This window comes from Pristis pectinata, chromosome 10 (genome assembly GCF_009764475.1).
Source record: "Pristis pectinata isolate sPriPec2 chromosome 10, sPriPec2.1.pri, whole genome shotgun sequence".
Classification (NCBI taxonomy): Eukaryota; Metazoa; Chordata; class Chondrichthyes; order Rhinopristiformes; family Pristidae; genus Pristis; species Pristis pectinata.
In genome coordinates, this window is record NC_067414.1 from 29597348 (window position 1) to 29618405 (window position 21058).

The window sequence follows — 21058 nt, forward strand, 5'->3', positions numbered from 1 at the left end:
TAAAACTGTAGGGAAGATCTTGAAACAATTCTATTGGCCTGGTTTGAGAAAAGATGTGGTGATGTTTTGTCGAACCTGTCACACATGTCAGATGGTAGGTAAACCAAATCAAAAACCCCCTGTGGCTCCTTTGAAACCAATTCCTGCTTTTGGTGAACCCTTTTCGAAGGTGATTGTGGACTGTGTTGGTCCATTACCAAAGTCTAAGACTGGAAATCAGTATTTGTTAACCATTATGTGTGCCACTTCTAGATTTCCAGAGGCAATACCCCTTAGAAATATTAAGGCGAAGACAGTGTCAAAGGCTCTTTTAAAATTTTTTACCTTGTTTGGTTTGCCAAAAGAAATCCAATCTGATCAAGGTAGTAATTTTATGTCAAATTTTTTTCAACAAATAGTCTATGAGCTGGGAGCAAAGCAGATTGTATCATCTGCATATCACCCAGAATCTCAAGGAGCTCTGGAGAGATTTCATTCTACTCTCAAAAATATGCTGAAGATGTATTGCTTTGAAAACACAAAGGATTGGGACGAAGGTATTCATTTACTTTTGTTTGCCGTTAGAGAATCAATCCAGGAGCCAATAGGATTTAGTCCGTTTGAGCTTGTATTTGGACATAGGGTGAGAGGACCTTTGGAGTTGTTAAGAGAACAATGGGTTAATGAAGAAGTGCACTTGAGTCTGTTGGACTATGTCCAAAAATTTAAAACTCGTTTGGAGAGAGTCTGCCAGCTAGCGAGAGAGAATTTGAAAACTAGCCAGATAAGAATGAAGACATATTTTGATAGATGTGCTCGGCCTAGGACATTCGCAGTGGGGCAAAAGGTGTTGGTATTTTTCCCTAGCCAAAATAATCCCTTGCAATCTCGTTTTTCTGGACCCTATATTATTGAATCTCGAGTGACTGATTTAATATATATAATCAAAACACCAGATAGATGCAAGAAAACGCAACTCTGTCATGTAAATATGCTAAAGCCTTATTATGAGGGGTTCAGTGGTGGCCTTGGTGGATGATGTAAAGGTTGTTCCTAGAAAGCCTGATGTTGATGTTGAGGAAGGCCAATTTAGACCAAATATTGTTCCATCGAAACTAAAAAACCAAAATATCCTGGAGAACCTTGAAACGAAGTTGGACCATTTACAAGTTTCACAAAAACAACAGATGAGAAAATTAATTTTAAAATTTAAAAATCTGTTCCTAGATGTTCCAAACAGAACATCGATAATTACCCATGATGTTGATGTTGGGGATGCAAAACCAATCAAACAACACCCATATCGAATAAATGTGGAAAAAAGTAAACTTGTTGATCAGGAGATAAAATACATGTTGGAAAATGATATTATTAGACATTCTACTTCAAATTGGAGTTCGCCCTGTGTTATTGTACCTAAACCTGATGGAACTGTTAGATTTTGCACAGATTACAGGAAAGTGAATGCTGTAACAAAGTCAGATGCTTACCCTATTCCTAGGGTGGATGATTGCATAGACAGAGTGGGAAAGGCAAAATTTCTTACAAAGATTGACCTATTAAAAGGGTACTGGTGTGTTCCATTAACAGATAGAGGAAGGGAGATTTCAGCCTTTGTAACCCCTTCTGGATTGTATGAATACAATGTTTTGCCATTTGGAATGAAAAATGCTCCGGCAACATTTCAAAGAATGATTAATTCAGTGATTCATGGGTTAAAACATACAGATGCCTACATTGACGACTTAGTGACTGGGAATGATACTTGGGAAGATCACATCTCTGCATTAGAAAGGTTGTTTGAAAGACTTTCCAAGGCTAACCTTACAGTTAACTTGGCTAAAAGTGAATTTGGCCATGCCACTGTGACGTATCTTGGTTATGTTGTAGGTCAAGGCAAGCAAGCTCCTGTTCAGGCAAAAGTTCAAGCAATATCTGAGTTCCCTATTCCCACAGGTACGAGGACTGTTAGAAGATTTTTGGGAATGGTTGGATATTATCGAAAATTTTGTAAAAATTTTGCTGATATTGCTCTTCCCCTAACTAATCTTCTGAAGAAGGGAGTAAAGTTTGTTTGGACAGATTCTTGTCAAGAAGCATTTGAGAAGCTGAAAGCCATTTTATGCTACCATCCTGTGCTCAAAACACCCGACTTTGAAAAGCCATTTTCATTAGCAGTAGATGCCAGTGATGAAGCTGCAGGAGCTGTGTTGTTGCAGAAGGGTGACCTTGATGATATTGACCATTCTGTAGCTTACTTTTCAAAGAAATTTAATGAGCACCAAAAGAATTATTCCACCATAGAGAAAGAATTATTGTCGCTTGTTTTAGCCTTGCAACATTTCAGTGTATATGTTTGCACCGCTCAGAAACCATTGACTGTAGATACAGATCATAACCCATTGGTGTTTCTGAGCCGAGTCAAAAACAAGAACAGAAGGCTGTTAAACTGGAGTTTAATTTTGCAAGAGTTTGATCTCATGATAACTCACATTAAAGGCAAAGATAATGTGATTGCTGATTGTCTTTCCCGATGTTAAATGGGAAACATGTATCTGTACTAATCTGATAGTCTGTAGTTGTGTAGAATGATTATTATTAACATTACTAACTGTAAGTGCGGGTAAATTTTTCTTGGGAAAAATTTTTTTTTAGGTGGGAGGTGTTACGGACTCAGTGAAAGTCCCTTTAAGAGAGAGAGTGTGTGTGTATGTGTGTGTGGGGCGTGTTTACGTCAATAGAAGATAAGGACGTAATGACGTTGTTGAAAAAGTAAAAAGAAGAAGGAAAGAGAGAGAGAAGGGAGAGAGACACCAGCCTGCTTGTTTCACTACCGAGTAAACACTGAAGTGTCGTTTGGGGTTCCATCGTGGAATATTTGGATTTCGTATTTACTCTCCCTATGTTCTCTACATCTACGTCTTATCTTCTGACAACGGTGGTTGTTGAAGAAGCCCTTGTTCATGTTTCACCCTATGGCTTGCGGAACTGAACTTTAAGAACCATTCCGGAACTTGGGACTTTGTCACACACACACACAAAGAGTTTAGTTTTGGGGTTAACATTCGAGGTTTAACATTTTTGAATTCTAACATACTAACATTTTTACTTTTATTTTACGTATTATCATAAGTAGTGATTAATAAAATAGTTTTTAACACTGAATCATGCTCAGTGTGTTTCTTTTGTTGCTGGTTCGTGACAGTGTAAACTCCACAAAGACAGCACCAGATGTTAGGATTGAGCTGTGAGGCAGTGGCTCCACTAACTGTGCCACTGTATCATGCAAAATTGCTGGATAAAAGATAAGGAATAAGAAGCATATAATTCTCACATTCTTAACTCAAGCTTGCCTAGGCATGTGGAGGAGCTCCTACCGATAGCCGAGAACAGCTACAGACCTTGAACTGAACTCCACAGTTCACTAAAGTGCACTTCCCTTCAGCATGTGCTGAGGAGATACAGCACTGGAAAGGGAAACAAGACAAAAATTAAAGAACAAACTGAAATCTGGGAAGCATTTTCATAAAATGTATGACTCGATAATAGAAATAATATGTGCACAATGTAATAATACTTTTCATGACCAAATGTTACTCTCTTTAGCAATGCATAATTATCATATTAGGATTAGCCTTAAATCTGTTATTACCAGTACTGTAGCAACATTGTTTGGAAAAGTTGCAGCAAGTATAGAGAACGAGGCAGTGGTGCTTGCGGCAAACCCAATTGCGTCTACTGATCTTACGATGAAACACAAAGAGATAAATATGGGTCCATCTGGAGCTAAATTCAATAAGCTGAAAAAGGAAATAACAACTCACATCAACTTCAACTCACATCAACTACTACATATTTTTCATATTATTTGACAAGTAAGCTTTATAAAAATTCACAGTAAATTCACTTCAGCTTTTTATATACATTCATGAAGGTTTACTTCAAACAATATCAACCCATTTCTTTTATTATAGGTGTCAGCTGTAGGGATTTTCAGCAAGTTTCAAGCTGCCATTTAAAAAACTTAGAAGAGCCAGCTTCAGGTAGTTTTACTTGTAAAACACTACAGTTCAGATAATGAAGCAAGTAGCCAAAATGCATGATCCCTTTATTAAGAAAGCTTGAAGTTGTATAGGTGAAATGACGAAATCTCTGTGTAATGTTGTATGGTTTTGTATGACCTTGGAGTTCAATATAGGATGCTGTTGAAGGGAGATGAAACAGTAGTGGTGATCCTGGGGCAGGGAGTGGAGTGGGGTGAGGGCTGGTGGTGGGGTGTATTAGTAATCAAGGCCTCAGGGGGTCAGTGATCATGGGACGTGAAGAGGTGATAACTGAGCAAGCTTAGGAGGGAAATTGGTGACTCAAGGGGAGAGGGCATGGGTCAGATCCTGGGAGATGAGGCTTTGTGATCAGGGATCATGGAGAGGCCATGATTCGGAGGTCGAGATGTTACCAGGACTCGGAAAGTTGATCAAGAGTCATGGGGTGACTGGAATTCAGGGGTGAGAGGTGCTGATCGGAAGTCAGGGGGTTGATTGAGAGCCAGGCAGGTGATGGAGACTTGGTACAATGATTGAGAGTTGGGTGAGGATGATTGGGACTTGTGGAATGTGGCTGATTCCATTCTGAGTCATACAGCAAGGAAACAGGCCCCTCAACCAAGTCTGCATCAACCACACCACTAATCCTACCTTCTTCCCATTTTTTATTTTCCCCACATTCTCATCAACTCCCTCCAGGTCCTGCCACTGATGCACATACCAAGGACAACTTACAATGGCCAATGAACCCACCAACCTGCCCACCTTTGGGATGTGAGAGAAAATCAGAGCACATAGATGCAAACCACACAGGCACAGGAAAAACATGCAAAGTTCACACAGACAGCACCCAAGGTCAGGATTGAACTTGGGTCACTGGTGTTGCAAGATATGCTAGATATAATGTGGCAGAATGCAGGTACAGTGAGTAACAAATAAAACCACATTAAAATTCACTGTAATAGGATGTTTTAGAACCAACATTTACACCTGGGAATTAAAACCTTATTTATTTAGGATTTTGTTTCTAAGTGCAGCATTATTAAGAACACCAATCTGGTCAAATGCAATTATTTGCATTTAAAGAGAAACATATAATCCTGTTAATTAATGTTTATAATTTCATTGCAACTCCCTCTCACTTGGTCATTTATTGAAATATACAAATGCTTATTAAATTGTTTTACACAGCTGAAAATACATCACAGTCTGAATTCCCAATATGTAACTTCAACAACATGAGACAGCGAAGAAAAAATAGTTTAAAAAAATGTGATTAGTAACTTACCCAAAAAGAATAGTGCAGCAACCGGAAATAAGCATACCAGATACAAACATAAATTTTGCACCAATTTGCACAATCTGGGGGGAAAAAAAGCAAGTTACCAGGTCATTCAAATGGTCAACTGAACAAAGGCTTACCACCTTACCTTTAAATAAACAGGTACAACCACATCATGAACAGCTTTAAATCAATTGTTTAGGGCTCAGGTTTTGTAAAATGCAAGTCCCCATCGCTTAGATGCCCAAATTATAGTATCCTCCATTTCAACAAAAAGAATTCCCCATTAGTACATTCCTCAGCAACACACAAAATGCTGGAGAGACCCAGAAAGTCAGGCAGCATCTCTGGAGGGAAATGGACAGTCGACATTTCATCTAGAGTACATTCCTCAGGCTGGATAAACAAAAGCCAAGTGCCTGCTTTAAAATGTCATTGAAATAAGTTTTATAACCTCTGCACTATCAACTGCATCTTAACAGACAGCATTAAGCTACATTTTTACTGCTCCAACAGGACTCAGTGGTCCTGGCTTGATTGTCAATTGAAAGATATATGGGTATTGGTTGCCTAAGTTACTGATTAAAGAACCTTGGGCTCCATTTCTTTTTGACAGAAAATCTAATTAGTCACTAGTATGCGTTCTACAGTACACATTAACTTGTGAAACCAACACCCATACAACTTGGGAAAAGTACTATCTGGGGCGTGGAGTTCCATGGGAGGACAAGAAAGGGCTGTACAGAGTAATGCAATGAGACAACAATGTTTATAGGTAGCACTGACTTTGGCATGACCCAAATGGTGTTGTATGACCTTGGAGTTGAGCATATGCCTGGTGCTACAACTGTCAGGCACTACAGGTGCTCCTAGGTCCAGTATGTACAGTACTGTAGCCAACATACTGTTTTGAGTCAATGGCCACAATGTAACTGAGAGAAATGGCTTATAGACGTTCAGAGTTGCAAGAAGAAATTTAAAATACCCATTGAAGATATTCCATAAAGACAGATACATTTGTCAGGTGTGTTCAAGAGGTTTGCTTTCTTCCATGTTATCTCTGAAGACATTTTTAAATTTGATTTAATTTATTAAAGTTCCTCATTGAACCACCACGATGTATCGAGGACGAATCATCCTTGTGCAAACCTAAAAATGGTAACTTCACTTCTATCAGTAAAGTGATGCAGAGTAGTATCAATGGCACCATCAAGCAATACCCACTCATCAATAATCGTAGTTTGGGTTCTCTGAGAATCACTTAGCCCCAGCATGAGACAATCTGTGGGAGCAATTCAGCGAGTCAAGCAACATCTGAGGGGGGAAAGGAATTGTCAACATTTCAGGTCAAAACCCTGCAATCAGGACTGAGTGGAGAGGAAAGATAGCCAAGTATAAATAGGAGAGGGGGAAGTGGTGAGACAGGGAGCGTGGTGATTGGTGGATGAAGGAGGGGTAAGGATAACGGGCAGATAGAGGAGGTTGGGTGATAGGTAGGGGCAGACAAATAAGAGCCAGATGGAGCTGGGGTGTGAGGGAGGAGAAAAGGGTGAAGGTGGTCAAGGATGATAAGCAGGAACACAAAGGCTACCGGTGCTGGAATCTGATAAGTAAGTAATAATGGGAACCAGCAGGGGAGAGATGAAGGGCGGATGGGACCAGATGGTAGAGGGAGGATATCTGGTGGGTAAAATGTGTGGGTAGTAGGTGGATGTAGCAGAGGGGAGCAAACTGGGTGCTGGAGGAACTAAAATGGGAGGGCCGAAGGTGGATTGGAAGGATTGGTGGGGGAGGGGGTGGTGGAAAGAGGAGGAGATAACATGAGATAAGGATTACCTGAAATTGGAAAATTCTATGTTCATACCATTGGATTGTAGACTACCCAGGCAGAATATGAGGTGTTGTTCCTCTAGTTTGCATTGGGCTTCATCCTGGCAGTGGAGACCGGTAGACCAGTGAGGACAGAGAGGTCAGTGTGGGAATGGGAAAGAGAGTTGAAATGGCATACAACTGGGAGCTCGGGATGGCCATTGCGGACCGAGCACAGGTGCTCTGCAAATCCATCGCCCAGTCTGCGCTCAGTCTCGCTGACGTGGGGGGGGAGGCCACATTGGGAGCACTGAATGCAGTAGGCGAGGTTGGAGGAGGTTCACATGAATCTTTGCCTTACCTGGAAGGGCTGTTTAGGTCCCTGGATGTTGGTGAGGAAGGAGGAATTGACTTTCCACCAGCTGCAAAGAGATCCTACCACTAGTGTCACGAACCAGCAACAAAAGAAACACACTGAGCATGATTTAGTGTTAAAACTATTTATTAATCACTACTTTTGATAATACGTAAAATAAAAGTAAAAATGTTAGTACGTTAGAATTCAAAAATGTTAAACCTCGAACGTTAACCCAAAACTAAACTCTTCGTGTGTGTGTGTGACAAAGTCCCAAAACTCCAAGTTCCGGAATGGTTCTTAAAGTTCAGTTCCGCAAGCCATAAGGTGAAACATGAGCAAGGGCTTCTTCAACAACCACTGTTGTCAGAAGATAAGACATAGATGTAGAGAACATAGGGAGAGTAATACGAAATCCAAATGTTCCACGATGGAACCCCAACGACACTTCAGTGTTTACTCGGTAGTGACTTCCTCACCCCGAAAAGCATCCGAATTGTGGTCGTCCACACACAAATACCTGTTTCCTTCTACAGGTCAGCAACAAAGTGAACTCCACCGGATTACTTCCAACTTCCATACATGGATTTCAGTAGCAAACACAGTTATTGTTTCTCATCCATCGATAGAGAAAACAAGCAGGCTGGTGTCTCTCTCCCTTCTCTCTCTCTCTCCTTCTTCTTCTAACTTCTTCAACAACGTCATTACGTCCTTTATCTTCTATTGACGTAAGCACGCCCCACACACACATACACACACACTCTCTATCTTAAAGGGACTTTCACTGAGTCCGTAACACTAGCCACATCTTCTCCTCCCACCCCTTTCTGCCTTCCGCAAGGACCACCTCCTCTGTGGTCCACTCATCCGTCTCCACCCACCCCTCCCTGACCCCTATCACTTTTCCCTGTAACTACAGGAGGTGCAACATTTACTCTTCCACCTCCTCCCTCACCACCACCCAAGGATCTAAATAGGCCTAAATACTTGATTCTTAATAGTGTTTTGTTTTCCTGATTATTTTGCACTGTTTCTTCACTGGATTTTACCAGCTATTTCTTTTCTGACCAACCAATATAGCTATGGTTTCTGAATATGCATTTTCAGTTTTAATTTTTCCTCTGAATCAGGAATGACATGCTTCTGAAGATATTCATTTTCATCCTTCATGCTGTTGGATTCGACTGTTTTATGTAGTTTTTTAAAACTTGTATGGTGCTTAATACACCTCAAATGGCTGTACAAGGTATAACGGCTTCTTAGCTTATAGGTTCGTCCATCAGGTGAATACATGTTTTCTCACTGGTTGGTTTTGCCACAGGTTTCTGATAGGCTTTCTGATTGGACTATTGTTATCTAAGGAGTACCTCTTATCTCAGGTATAAAAGGTTTCATTTTTGTTAATCACTCTCTTGCTTATCTCTCTCTCTCACTTCTCTCTCTCTCTCTCTTGCCCTCTTCCCCCTCCCACTAGCTTATTTTTAGTTCCTTTTGTCTCAGCTCATCTCCTAGTAGTAAAGCTAATGCTACATACTCCGTGACTGTTTCTTTGTTTTAAACTTTTCCAATAAAACTTTGTGAAGCACCAAGTCGTTTTCAACTCATTCTCAGACTCCTGAAAGAACCTGTGGATTCGAAAATAACTGGATCCGACAATAGGCTTATCAAATTTCTCCCTAATTTTAAGATCAGTGGCTAGTAAAGCTCTAGTTCAATTCTGATCTTTGATACTGCCTGTTTGGAATTTCCATATGTCCTTTTTTATTGTCAGCAATTGTACCATGGGTTCTCCTCAATTCTAGACCTGAGTATTATTATCACACATCCAATAATTTAGACATAGTAAACACTTTATATGTAGCAGCTGGTCTTCAACTGAACTACAAGCATGGTACAAAGGATATCACAAGAGATAACCATATAATATGGTCTCTTAACATCATAGCAAACCACCAAAATTTTCTTTAGCAGGTAAGAGTCAGACACCAAATATAATGCTGTATTTTCCAGTGGCTGGATCCACATCTTGCATTTCCCTAATTTCTGTGTGCACAACTTTTATTAAAATGACATTCCAAGAAAACTATTGTAATTATCTGTAGGAGACTGCATAGTATTTAATTGTGTGATGATTTCATTATTTTTACTGTACTTATTCCATATCAATCACTTCAGTAATAATGCAGAGCACTAGGCAGCCCTGATCCTCTGGATGGAGTTGTAACCCTTGTGTTCTTTTGATAATCTTCTGTCAGTTCACTACAATCAGACTATTCTTTAATGCTGTGTCTCCTGTGTCCCCACCAACTGGTCCAGGTGTGCACTTCTCCATCAGATGCTTCTTTGATTGTTATTTTACACAATCATATGCCAATCCACCTCATTAATATACAAACTCATCTAAAGATTCTGTGAAAATCTTCATCTCACCATTTTCCTCTAATTCCTAGATCAATAACCCTCATGAGATTAGACAGATTTTTAGTTAATTGTTGCATTGTCCAAAATTTACTCAGCTTGCTTCCTTATGGAGAGAGGATGAAATAAAGCAAAATTGCAGGGAAATAAGGCAGGTTATGTCTTGTTTTCTACACCAATCTTTAGAGTGCAATTATTCTACTGGACAGATTTTGTAGGACAACGAATAATACCTGATGTTCCCTAAATGGGAAAACATTATAAAGGAGTATCATTGTTCTAACATTCAAACAAGAATATTATAAAGAGAACACAAGAAAAGTTAGCTGAAAACCATACAATCACAGTGCACATCAATTTAACAGAACAATAATATTATACTTACATATTTTCCCATTATCAGTGAGAATGTTAAATTGAATAAAGAAAAACAACCAAAAATCATTCCAACAATACTGGCATTGACTCCTTTCTTTTCTGCCTGCAAAGAGAGTAAAGAGTAAATCCATTACACATGATTATTAATAAACTACTGGTTGTTGAGTGGTTTTGCAATTTAACTGTGAATCTTCCCCACCCATCTACTATGATACTCATTGCCAATATGGTCCACCCGATATTTGATGGGGTGGGAATGTTGGTGAGATACATGCTGACCATAAACGAAGCTCTCTGCATCACCTCTCAATCAGGTTCGTGCCAGATTTCCATTCTCACACGTTCGTCCGGGTAGATATTGGAAAACTGATATTTAACTATAACCTTACCAATGACTCCCCAATCTACATAGCCTGAGCCAAATGATTCATAATCTGTACATTTGTTTCATTCCCAAGAAGAAATCTAAATCCCATATTTCACCTACAAAAAAATTCCTACTTATAACATTGCCTATCTCAATCCAGCTTTACCCCACCCACCACTCCAAACCTCAGTCTTGCTCATCACCTCTAAGTTCCGATACTATACTGATCACTCTTCAATACTCAAGCGGTCTAAAATTTTTGCCTGTGTGTGACTTGCCTACACCCCTGGCCTTGCTAAAATTCTTTTGCCTGTGTATTGAGACTTGACTACACAGCATCCCTGGCCTTGCTGACTTATCGTTCTTACATACATGCCATAGATTACCCCACTTTCATGACCATTCCTAACATCCGCCTCTGACTAAACTTTTATTCATTTGTCCTAATACCACCACCATTTGCTTTGCTTTCTTTTTCATTTTGTTTTAGTGAATTGCTTGGGTGATTCTTCTACATTAAGTGGGTGTTGAAAGATTAGAAACCCTATTGGATTACTGATGCACACAAATTAACCAGATAAGAAGAGTCTCCTAGAAGTGGTTGAAGGACCAGAATAGTGAGAGCAGGGAATTTGGACAACCAGTAAAGAGACATGGAAACTAGTTGGTTAGGTGATGATAGAGATTGGGAGGTATAGGAAGGGGTGCCAAAAGATCAGAGGATCTCCTTGTTGGGAGTGTGGGGGTAGGGGTGTTTAGAAGGAATAAAAAAGAGAAAAATAATGGCAAGGTCTAGCGATGGGAGTGTGAATTATGAAGCCTCCTAGAGATCCGGCAGTGGGGTTCTTGGCAAGGAAATTGGGGTTCAAGTGCAAAGTTCCCCGAAAGTGACAACACAGGTTGATAAGGTGGTGAAAGAAGGGATATGGCATGCTTGCCTTCATATTTTAGAGCATTGAATATAAGAGTTGAGATATTATGTTATAACTTTACAAAGCACTGGTTAGGCCACACTGTATTGTGTGCAGTTCTAGTCACCACACCATAAGGATGTGATTGTGCTGGAGAGAGTGCAGAGAAGATTCACCAGGATGCTGCCTGGATTGGAGGACTTTAGTTATGAGGAGAGATTGTATAGGCTGGGCTTGTTTCCCCTGAAGTGAAGTACATAACATTACGTGAGGCATAGATAGGATAGATAGTCAAAATCTTTTTCCCTGGTAAGGGCATAGGTTTAAAGGTAAGAGGGAGGAGTTTTAAAGGGGATCTGAGGGGTAAGTTTTTTTATTCAGAGAGTGATTGCTATCTGGAATGTACTGGCAGAGGAGGTGATGGAATCAGATAAATTTATTATGTTTAAGAGCTACTTAGATAGACACATAAACAAACAGTGCAGAGAAAGATATGCTCCTACAGCAGGGAAATGGGATTAGTGTAGATGGCCAAAAAGGTTGATGTGGACTTGATGAGCCAAAGGGCCCATTTCTGGGCTGTTTGACTCTAGGACTCTATATACGTGAGAAAGGCGGTGCAACAAAGATTCACCAGAATAATTCCTGAAATGGGGCAGGTTTGTCTTTGGAGGAGAGATTAAGCAGTCTGGGCCTGTGCTCTCCAGAGTTTAGAAGAATGAGAGGTAATCTCATTGAAACATGAAATTCTTAAGGTGCTTGACAGGTTAGATGTGTAGTTGATGTTACCAGTGCAGGGCTGTCTAGAACCAAAATTAACAAAACAAAAGGTCAGTCATTCAGGACAAAGGGTAGTGAACCTTTGGAATTCTCTACCCAAGGAGACTCAATTGTTGAGTACTTTCAAGACAAAGATTGACAGACTTATAGATATTAATGGAAACAAGGGATACGGAGTTAGTATAGAAAAGTGCTGCTGAGGTAAAGGATCAGTCATGATCTTTTTGAACAGTGGAGCAGGCACAAGGGAATGAGTGGCCTACTTTTTCTTATGACACAAAATGATGCAGAAATGGTTGTTATTATATTTCGCTACAGTCTATTGCATTACATGGAAAAAAGATGAGCATTGTGCAAATGAATTTCCAGGTAACATTATTCACATCAAATATTCAACAATAGTTTAATTATTAACATATTCCATAGAACATAGAACAATTACAGCACAATTCAGGCCCTTTGGCCCACAAAGCTGTGCTGAACATGTCCCTACCCTAGAAATTACTAGGCTTACCCATAGCCCTCTATTTTACTCAGCTCCATATACCTATTTAACAGTCTCTTGAAAGACCCTATCATATCAGCCTCCACCACAGTTTCCGGCAGCCCATCCACACACTCACCGCTCTCTGAGTAAAAAACTTACCCCTGACATCTCCTCTATATCTACTCCCTAACACCTTAAACCTATGTCCTCTTGTGGCCACCAATTCAGCCCTGGGGAAAAGCCTCTGACTATCTACCCTATCAATACCCCTCATCATCTTATACACCTCAATCAGGTCCCCCCTCATCCTCCGTCTCTCCAAGGAGGAAAGGCCAAGTTCCCTCAACCTGCTTTCATAAGGCATGCTCCGCATTCCAGGCAGCATCCTTGTAAATTTCCTCTGCACCCTCTCTATGGCTTCCACGTCTTTCCTGTAGTGAGGCGACCAGAACTGAGCACAGTACTCCAAGTGGGGTCTGACCAGGGATCTATATAGCTGCAACGATACCTCCCAGCTCCTGAATTCAATTCCCCGATTGATGAAGGACAATACACCATATGTCTTCTTAACCACAGAGTCAACCTGCGCCGCCACTTCGAGCGTCCTATGGACTCAGACCCCAAGATCCCTCTGATCCTCCACACTACCAAGAGTCCTACCATTAAGACTATATTCCGCCAACATAGTTGACCTACCAAAATGAACCACTTCACACTCCATGAGTGCAATATCCTTTAATTGTAAAGCCTATTGAGTCCTATTGACTCAACAGCATTTGCCAAACCAACTCTAAGATCAGGACTCACTAAATATCCATGAATAGGGTTTTCAAAAAATGTTTTAAAAATTACCACCTAAATGCTTATTACCTCTTTTGGAAAGAAAGGTCCTAGAATTGAATAACAAACCATGGAGCTAAAGTTCATTGATGCTGCAGATATCAGTGTGAAAATCTGAGATTTTGTCCATTTATCCGATTCTTCTCTTGAATTCTCATTTTGATCACCTGAAACTGTCACAGATTTAAAATAAGAGGTTAGTGTTAATTTCCACAAGCTGCACTACATTAATGGGGGTGTTGGTTTCATTTACTGAAGGCAATGGTGACAAAGAATCCAGTAAACAGCAAGGATTGACCAGAGAGACAAGAGACTGCAGATACTAGGATCTCTAACAAAAGACAAACTGCTGGAGGGACTCAGTGGATCAAGCCACAACTATGAAGGCAAAGGGATGGTCAACATTTCGGGTCGGGTCCCGACATCAGGACTGATTAGTATTATAGCTAAGTAGGGATCAAGAATGTATTTAACTCACAGTAAGCTAACATTGACTAAAATTTCTGTGGTACCTGCCTACAGAATTTTCAAATCAACATACATATTCACTAGAATAAAGTGGTACTGAAACTCCAAGTTCTTCCCCTTCAAAACAATCTTACTGTGAAAATTGATGACAAGGATGAATCAAATTGAGCAAAATTTGAAATAGAATGGACACAAATGTTACAATAAAAGGAGAGGGGTCTGCATCTATCGTCAGGGAAGTGATATTTGTATTATGAAAAGAGGTGCCTAGGGGCTGCATGCAAAACCAGCATTAAAGAGAATCGAATTTACAATTTGAATTAAAAGATTAAACTGTGTAATGTTATTAAAGTACGGAGGCTACATTTTGTGGTAGATTTTGTGGTATTTTATATCACATAATTCAGAATCATGTAACTTTTTGTAGTTTCTTATTCCTGGTGTCACGAACCAGCAACAAAAGAAACACACTGAGCGTGTTTCAGTGTTAAAAACTATTTTATTAATCACTACTTATGATAATACGTAAAATAGAAGTAAAAATGTTAGTATGTTAGAATTCAAAAATGTTAAACCTTGAACGTTAACCCCAAAACTAAACTCTTCGTGTGTGTGTGTGACAAAGTCCAAAACTCCCAGTTCCGGAATGGTTCTTAAAGTTCAGTTCCACAAGCCATAAGGTGAAACATGAGCAAGGGCTTCTTCAACAACCACCGTTGTCTGAAGATAAGATGTAGATGTAGAAAAACATAGAGAGAGTACATACGAAATCCAAATGTTCCACGATGGAACCCAAACGACACTCCAGTGTTTACTCGGTAGTGACTTCCTCACCCCGAAAAGCATCCGAACCGTGGTCGTCCACACTCAAATACCTGTTTCCTTCTACAGGTCAGCAACAAAGTGAACTCCACCGGATTACTTCCAACTTCCATACATGGATTTCAGTGGCAGACACAGTTATCGTTTCTCATCCATCGATAGAGAAAACTAGCAGGCTGGTGTCTCTCTCCCTTCTCTCTCTCTCTCCTTCTTCTTCTGACTTCTTCAACAACGTCATTACGTCCTTTATCTTCTATTGACGTAAGCACGCCCCACACACACATACACACACACTCTCTATCTTAAAGGGACTTTCACTGAGTCCGTAACACCTCCCACCTAAAAAAAAATTTTTCCCCAGAAAAATTTAACCGCGCATACAGTTAGTAATGTTAATAATTATCAAGCTACACAACTACAGAATATCAGATTAGTACAGATACATGTTTCCCATTTAACATCGGGAAAGACAATCAGCAATCACATTATCTTTGCCTTTAATGTGAGTTATCATGAGATCAAACTCTTGCAAAATTAAACTCCAGTTTAACAGCCTTCTGTTCTTGTTTTTGACTCGGCTCAGAAACACCAATGGGTTATGATCTGTATATACAGTCAATGGTTTCTGAGCGGTGCAAACATATACACTGAAATGTTGCAAGGCTAAAACAAGCGACAGTAATTCTTTCTCTATGGTGGAATAATTCTTTTGATGCTCATTAAATTTCTTTGAAAAGTAAGCTACAGGATGGTCAATATCATCAAGGTCACCCTTCTGCAACAACACAGCTCCTGCAGCTTCATCACTGGCATCTACTGCTAATGAAAATGGCTTTTCAAAGTCAGGTGTTTTGAGCACAGGATGGTAGCATAAAATGGCTTTCAGCTTCTCAAATGCTTCTTGACAAGAATCTGTCCAAACAAACTTTACTCCCTTCTTCAGAAGATTAGTTAGGGGAAGAGCAATATCAGCAAAATTTTTACAAAATTTTCGATAATATCCAACCATTCCCAAAAATCTTCTAACAGTCCTCGTACCTGTGGGAATAGGGAACTCAGATATTGCTTGAACTTTTGCCTGAACAGGAGCTTGCTTGCCTTGACCTACAACATAACCAAGATACGTCACAGTGGCATGGCCAAATTCACTTTTAGCCAAGTTAACTGTAAGGTTAGCCTTGGAAAGTCTTTCAAACAACCTTTCTAACGCAGAGATGTGATCTTCCCAAGTATCATTCCCAGTCACTAAGTCGTCAATGTAGGCATCTGTATGTTTTAACCCATGAATCACTGAATTAATCATTCTTTGAAATGTTGCCGGAGCATTTTTCATTCCAAATGGCAAAACATTGTATTCATACAATCCAGAAGGGGTTACAAAGGCTGAAATCTCCCTTCCTCTATCTGTTAATGGAACACACCAGTACCCTTTTAATAGGTCAATCTTTGTAAGAAATTTTGCCTTTCCCACTCTATCTATGCAGTCATCCACCCTAGGAATAGGGTAAGCATCTGACTTTGTTACAGCATTCACTTTCCTGTAATCTGTGCAAAATCTAACAGTTCCATCAGGTTTACGTACAATAACACAGGGCGAACTCCAATTTGAAGTAGAATGTCTAATAATATCATTTTCCAACATGTATTTTATTTCCTGATCAACAAGTTTACTTTTTTCCACATTCATTCGATATGGGTGTTGTTTGATTGGTTTTGCATCCCCAACATCAACATCATGGGTAATTATCGATGTTCTGTTTGGAACATCTGGGAACAAATTTTTAAATTTTAAAATTAATTCTCTCATCTGTTGTTTTTGTGAAACTTGTAAATGGTCCAACTTCGTTTCAAGGTTCTCCAGGATATTTTGGTTTTTTAGTTTTGATGGAACAATATTTGGTCTAAATTGGCCTTCCTCAACATCAACATCAGGCATTCTAGAAACAACCTTTACATCATCCACCAAGGCCACAACTGAATCCCTCTCATAATAAGGTTTTAGCATGTTTACATGACAGAGTTGTGTTTTCTTGCGTCTATCTGGTGTTTTGATTATATATATTAAATCAGTCACTCGAGATTCAATAGCATAGGGTCCAGAAAAACGAGATTGCAATGGATTATTTTGGCTAGGGAAAAATACCAACACCTTTTGCCCCACTGCAAATGTCCTAGGCCGAGCACATCTATCAAAATATGTCTTCATTCTTATCTGGCTGGTTTTCAAATTCTCTCTTGCTAGCTGGCAGACTCTTTCCAACCGAGTTTTAAATTTTTTGGACATGGGGAGGTCTCCATTTCCTCATTAACACTCCATTTTTGACATAATATCCAATTGGCACTTTCTCAATCTCCTCACATGAGAGTACTTTTTCTTTCAATTCTGTCAACTCAGGGTCCTTTGTCTGTTCCACCATAAAATCCTTCCTCGACAAAGACAAATCTTTAAATTCAGGCTCACTATAAGGATGTTGATCCTCCAGTGAAGACAGAAAAGTCTCAGATAAGGCATCATAATTTTCTTCCTGTTTAGGACTGTCACAAGGAACGACATCAGACTGCACCGGACTGTCTGTCTTGGCTAATTCTTTAGCTCTAGCTCGAGTCACCGCACATGATGGGTAAACATCTGGATCATTCTCAGACTCATCAATCCTTGGTTTGGTTGTTAACCGTACCACAGGAACAATTTCTCCATCTGCAAGGTCATTTCCCAATAACAAAGAAACTCCTTCCACTGGCAACCTAGGTCTTATCCCTATCTCGACTGGTCCTTCTACGAACTTTGACTTTAAAATCACCCTGTGTAAAGGGACAGACATGGTGTCATCTGTAACACCTCGCACTAGATTTACCTCACCAGTGTCACTTTCTTCACCAAAATTTAAAACACTGTCCAGCAAGAGAGATTGACTAGCCCCAGTAACTCTAAGAATTTTCACTGGCACCTGGGGTGACCCATCATTCAGTGAAACAAAACCCTCTGATACTTAAGAACGGAATTCCTTCCTCACCTCCACCAACTTTTCAGCCTTTACCTCTTGCAAGGACTGATCTTTAACAGCATCTCCTAAACCTTTTTGATTTTTAATTGCCTGAAAGCAAGCATTGGGCACAGCTTCCTTCCTTTTCTTCAAAAGGGCACAATTAGATATCACATGGCCAGGTTTCTTACAGTAATAACAAGTACGCTCAATAGGTTTCTCCAGCACTGGCTTCTTTTCATCCTTTCCTTTTTGATTACCTCCCAATTTAATCTCCAGTTTACCTGGATTGTCCTTATAACTCGTTTGAAAGGTTTTAGGTTGCCCCCATTTGGATTTATGGGTTAAAGCATAAATGTCTGCCAACCTAGCAGTTTCTTGTAAAATTTCCACTCCCTTTTCATTTAAATATGTTGTTAATTCAGCTGGAACACATCTTTTAAAGGCTTCCACTAATATCAATTCTTTCAATTTATCAAAATCCCCATCTACATTTTTAGCCAGGCACCATCGTTCAAAACATTTTCTCTTTCCATTGGCAAATTCCATATAAGTCTGATCTGCAGATTTCCTCAAGTCTCTGAATTTTTGTCTGTAAGCTTCAGGTACCAATTCATAGGCCTTCAATATAGCTTGTTTTACCTTGGTATAATCAGCTGCATCCTCAGCAGACAAAGCAGAATAAGCTTTTTGAGCTTTACCTTTAATCACACTCTGTACCATAAGAGCCCATCCTTTCTTTGGCCAGTTTGAACTCACAGCAACCTTTTCAAAATGTTGGAAATACTGATCAACCTGATCTTCCTCAAAAGGAGGGACTAATCGAACCTCCCTGCTGGCTGAAAAACCATCATCAGAATCAGATTCCACACTCTTTTGCATCATTTGTAAATCATGCTGCCTCTGTTTTTCCTTCTCCTCACTATCCAGCTCCATCCTCTTCAATTCCATCTGCTTCATTGCTAGGTCAGCCTCTATCTTCATCCGAGTTAGCTCTCGTTCAGCTTCTATCTTTAACTGGGTTTGCTCTCGTTCAGCCTCTAATTTCTTTTGTCCCAACTCGAACTTCAGTCGTGTTTGTTCTAACTCCATCTTTGCTATCTGCACCTGTGCCTCAGAAATTGCTATTTCACTGCCAGGAAACTGTTTTAACACTTCCTCCTCAAACACCTTCTTTTCCACATAATGGCCAGCTATCAGTCTCTGAATATCTGCCTTCCTCATAAATCGCGTCACTGCCTCAAGATGTAACTCTGCAGCAATTTTCACCAAATCAGGCTTCCTCATCCCCTGCAATCCTCCAGGAGAGGGTTTTTTCAAAAATGTATCCATTGTTGCTGGTTTCCACACACACAAGCCAATTAAAAAGAATTTATCAGACCTCCCTCAAAAATCTTTGGATTGAATCCCAAACGAATCTCGTCAATCTGGGGAACGATCCCAGATGACACTCGTTAATCTTTGGATTGGATCCCGGACGAATCTCGTTAACCTTGGGAACTATCCCGGACGAATCCCCCAATTTTGTCACGAACCAGCAACAAAAGAAACACACTGAGCGTGTTTCAGTGTTAAAAACTATTTTATTAATCACTACTTATGATAATACGTAAAATAGAAGTAAAAATGTTAGTATGTTAGAATTCAAAAATGTTAAACCTTGAACGTTAACCCCAAAACTAAACTCTTCGTGTGTGTGTGTGACAAAGTCCAAAACTCCCAGTTCCGGAATGGTTCTTAAAGTTCAGTTCCACAAGCCATAAGGTGAAACATGAGCAAGGGCTTCTTCAACAACCACCGTTGTCTGAAGATAAGATGTAGATGTAGAAAAACATAGAGAGAGTACATACGAAATCCAAATGTTCCACGATGGAACCCAAACGACACTCCAGTGTTTACTCGGTAGTGACTTCCTCACCCTGAAAAGCATCCGAACCGTGGTCGTCCACACTCAAATACCTGTTTCCTTCTACAGGTCAGCAACAAAGTGAACTCCACCGGATTACTTCCAACTTCCATACATGGATTTCAGTGGCAGACACAGTTATCGTTTCTCATCCATCGATAGAGAAAACTAGCAGGCTGGTGTCTCTCTCCCTTCTCTCTCTCTCTCCTTCTTCTTCTGACTTCTTCAACAACGTCATTACGTCCTTTATCTTCTATTGACGTAAGCACGCCCCACACACACATACACACACACTCTCTATCTTAAAGGGACTTTCACTGAGTCCGTAACACTGGCCAGTTCTTATATTATTTGTAGTATATTGGGTGCAGCGTTCACTTAGTTTTCATAAATTTATAAGAAGTCTTCTGAGTTATGCTATTTTGTGAACCTTAACTAGTTTCGGCCCATACTGATGGGTTCAGGCTAAACTCAGAATAGTTACATCAGAAAACTACGGACAGCATTTCTAAAATCACTTTCAAAGTGTTAGCTGCCTTCCTTCATTATCAGCTTCGGAGCTTTTGTTTGTATTAACACAAAACCTTGGAAGTCTCTTTCAGGTCTTGGTGTACATAAAGTAATGCAATATATGAGAAATAATATCACGCAAACACTGCTCAGTTCGCAAGTTTATATTTATCCTCAAGTATGATTTATCCTCAGATGATTTGATAATACACATCCCCTGCTGCTCAGTAGATTTTGTTTCCCCTCCTATCGTATGCCCCATTAATTTAAATAATTCCTGAAAATGAATTAAGCTATAAAATAAAAAGAAAGTTTAGAAATCAACTTTTAACTTCAAGAGATGAATGGCAGCATTGGATATAGAGGGCCCTGCTAACATCCCAGCCGTAGTAGGACTTCTGCTCGGGACTTGTTGCAGATCTAGCCAAGCCATTACAGTACTACTACAATATTAGCAACTTTCTGATAAAGTGTAAAATTGTCCAGATGTGTCCTATCTGAAAAGTGCAGGACAAATGCAAATTTGTTAATTTAGCACTGTATCAGACTGCATCTCAATCTTCAGCAGAGTGAAAGAGGGCATTGCTGACAAGTGGTTCACCTCTGCCTTGGTGATGGGTAATCTTGGGAGCGATGCCCAGAATCTGTCAATGAATATATAACACCCTCTTTATTCTAAACAATAACCTGTTGTTTGGACTACTCAATTTAGTAAAATC

At 39.9% G+C, this 21058-nt stretch overlaps 1 protein-coding gene across 1 annotated transcript in view; it reads right to left on the reverse strand.

Annotated features, from left to right (window-relative positions):
• The window catches only part of slc18b1 (solute carrier family 18 member B1), a 42790-nt gene that overhangs the window by 19408 nt on the left and 2324 nt on the right, over positions 1–21058 (reverse strand). The window contains exons 2-5 of the mRNA XM_052025119.1: positions 13680–13822; positions 10272–10367; positions 5311–5384; positions 3632–3779 (exon numbers count right to left, since the gene is read on the reverse strand). Of these exons, the coding sequence (XP_051881079.1) occupies positions 3632–3779; positions 5311–5384; positions 10272–10367; positions 13680–13822 (461 nt within the window). The remainder of the gene's footprint in view (positions 1–3631; positions 3780–5310; positions 5385–10271; positions 10368–13679; positions 13823–21058) is intronic.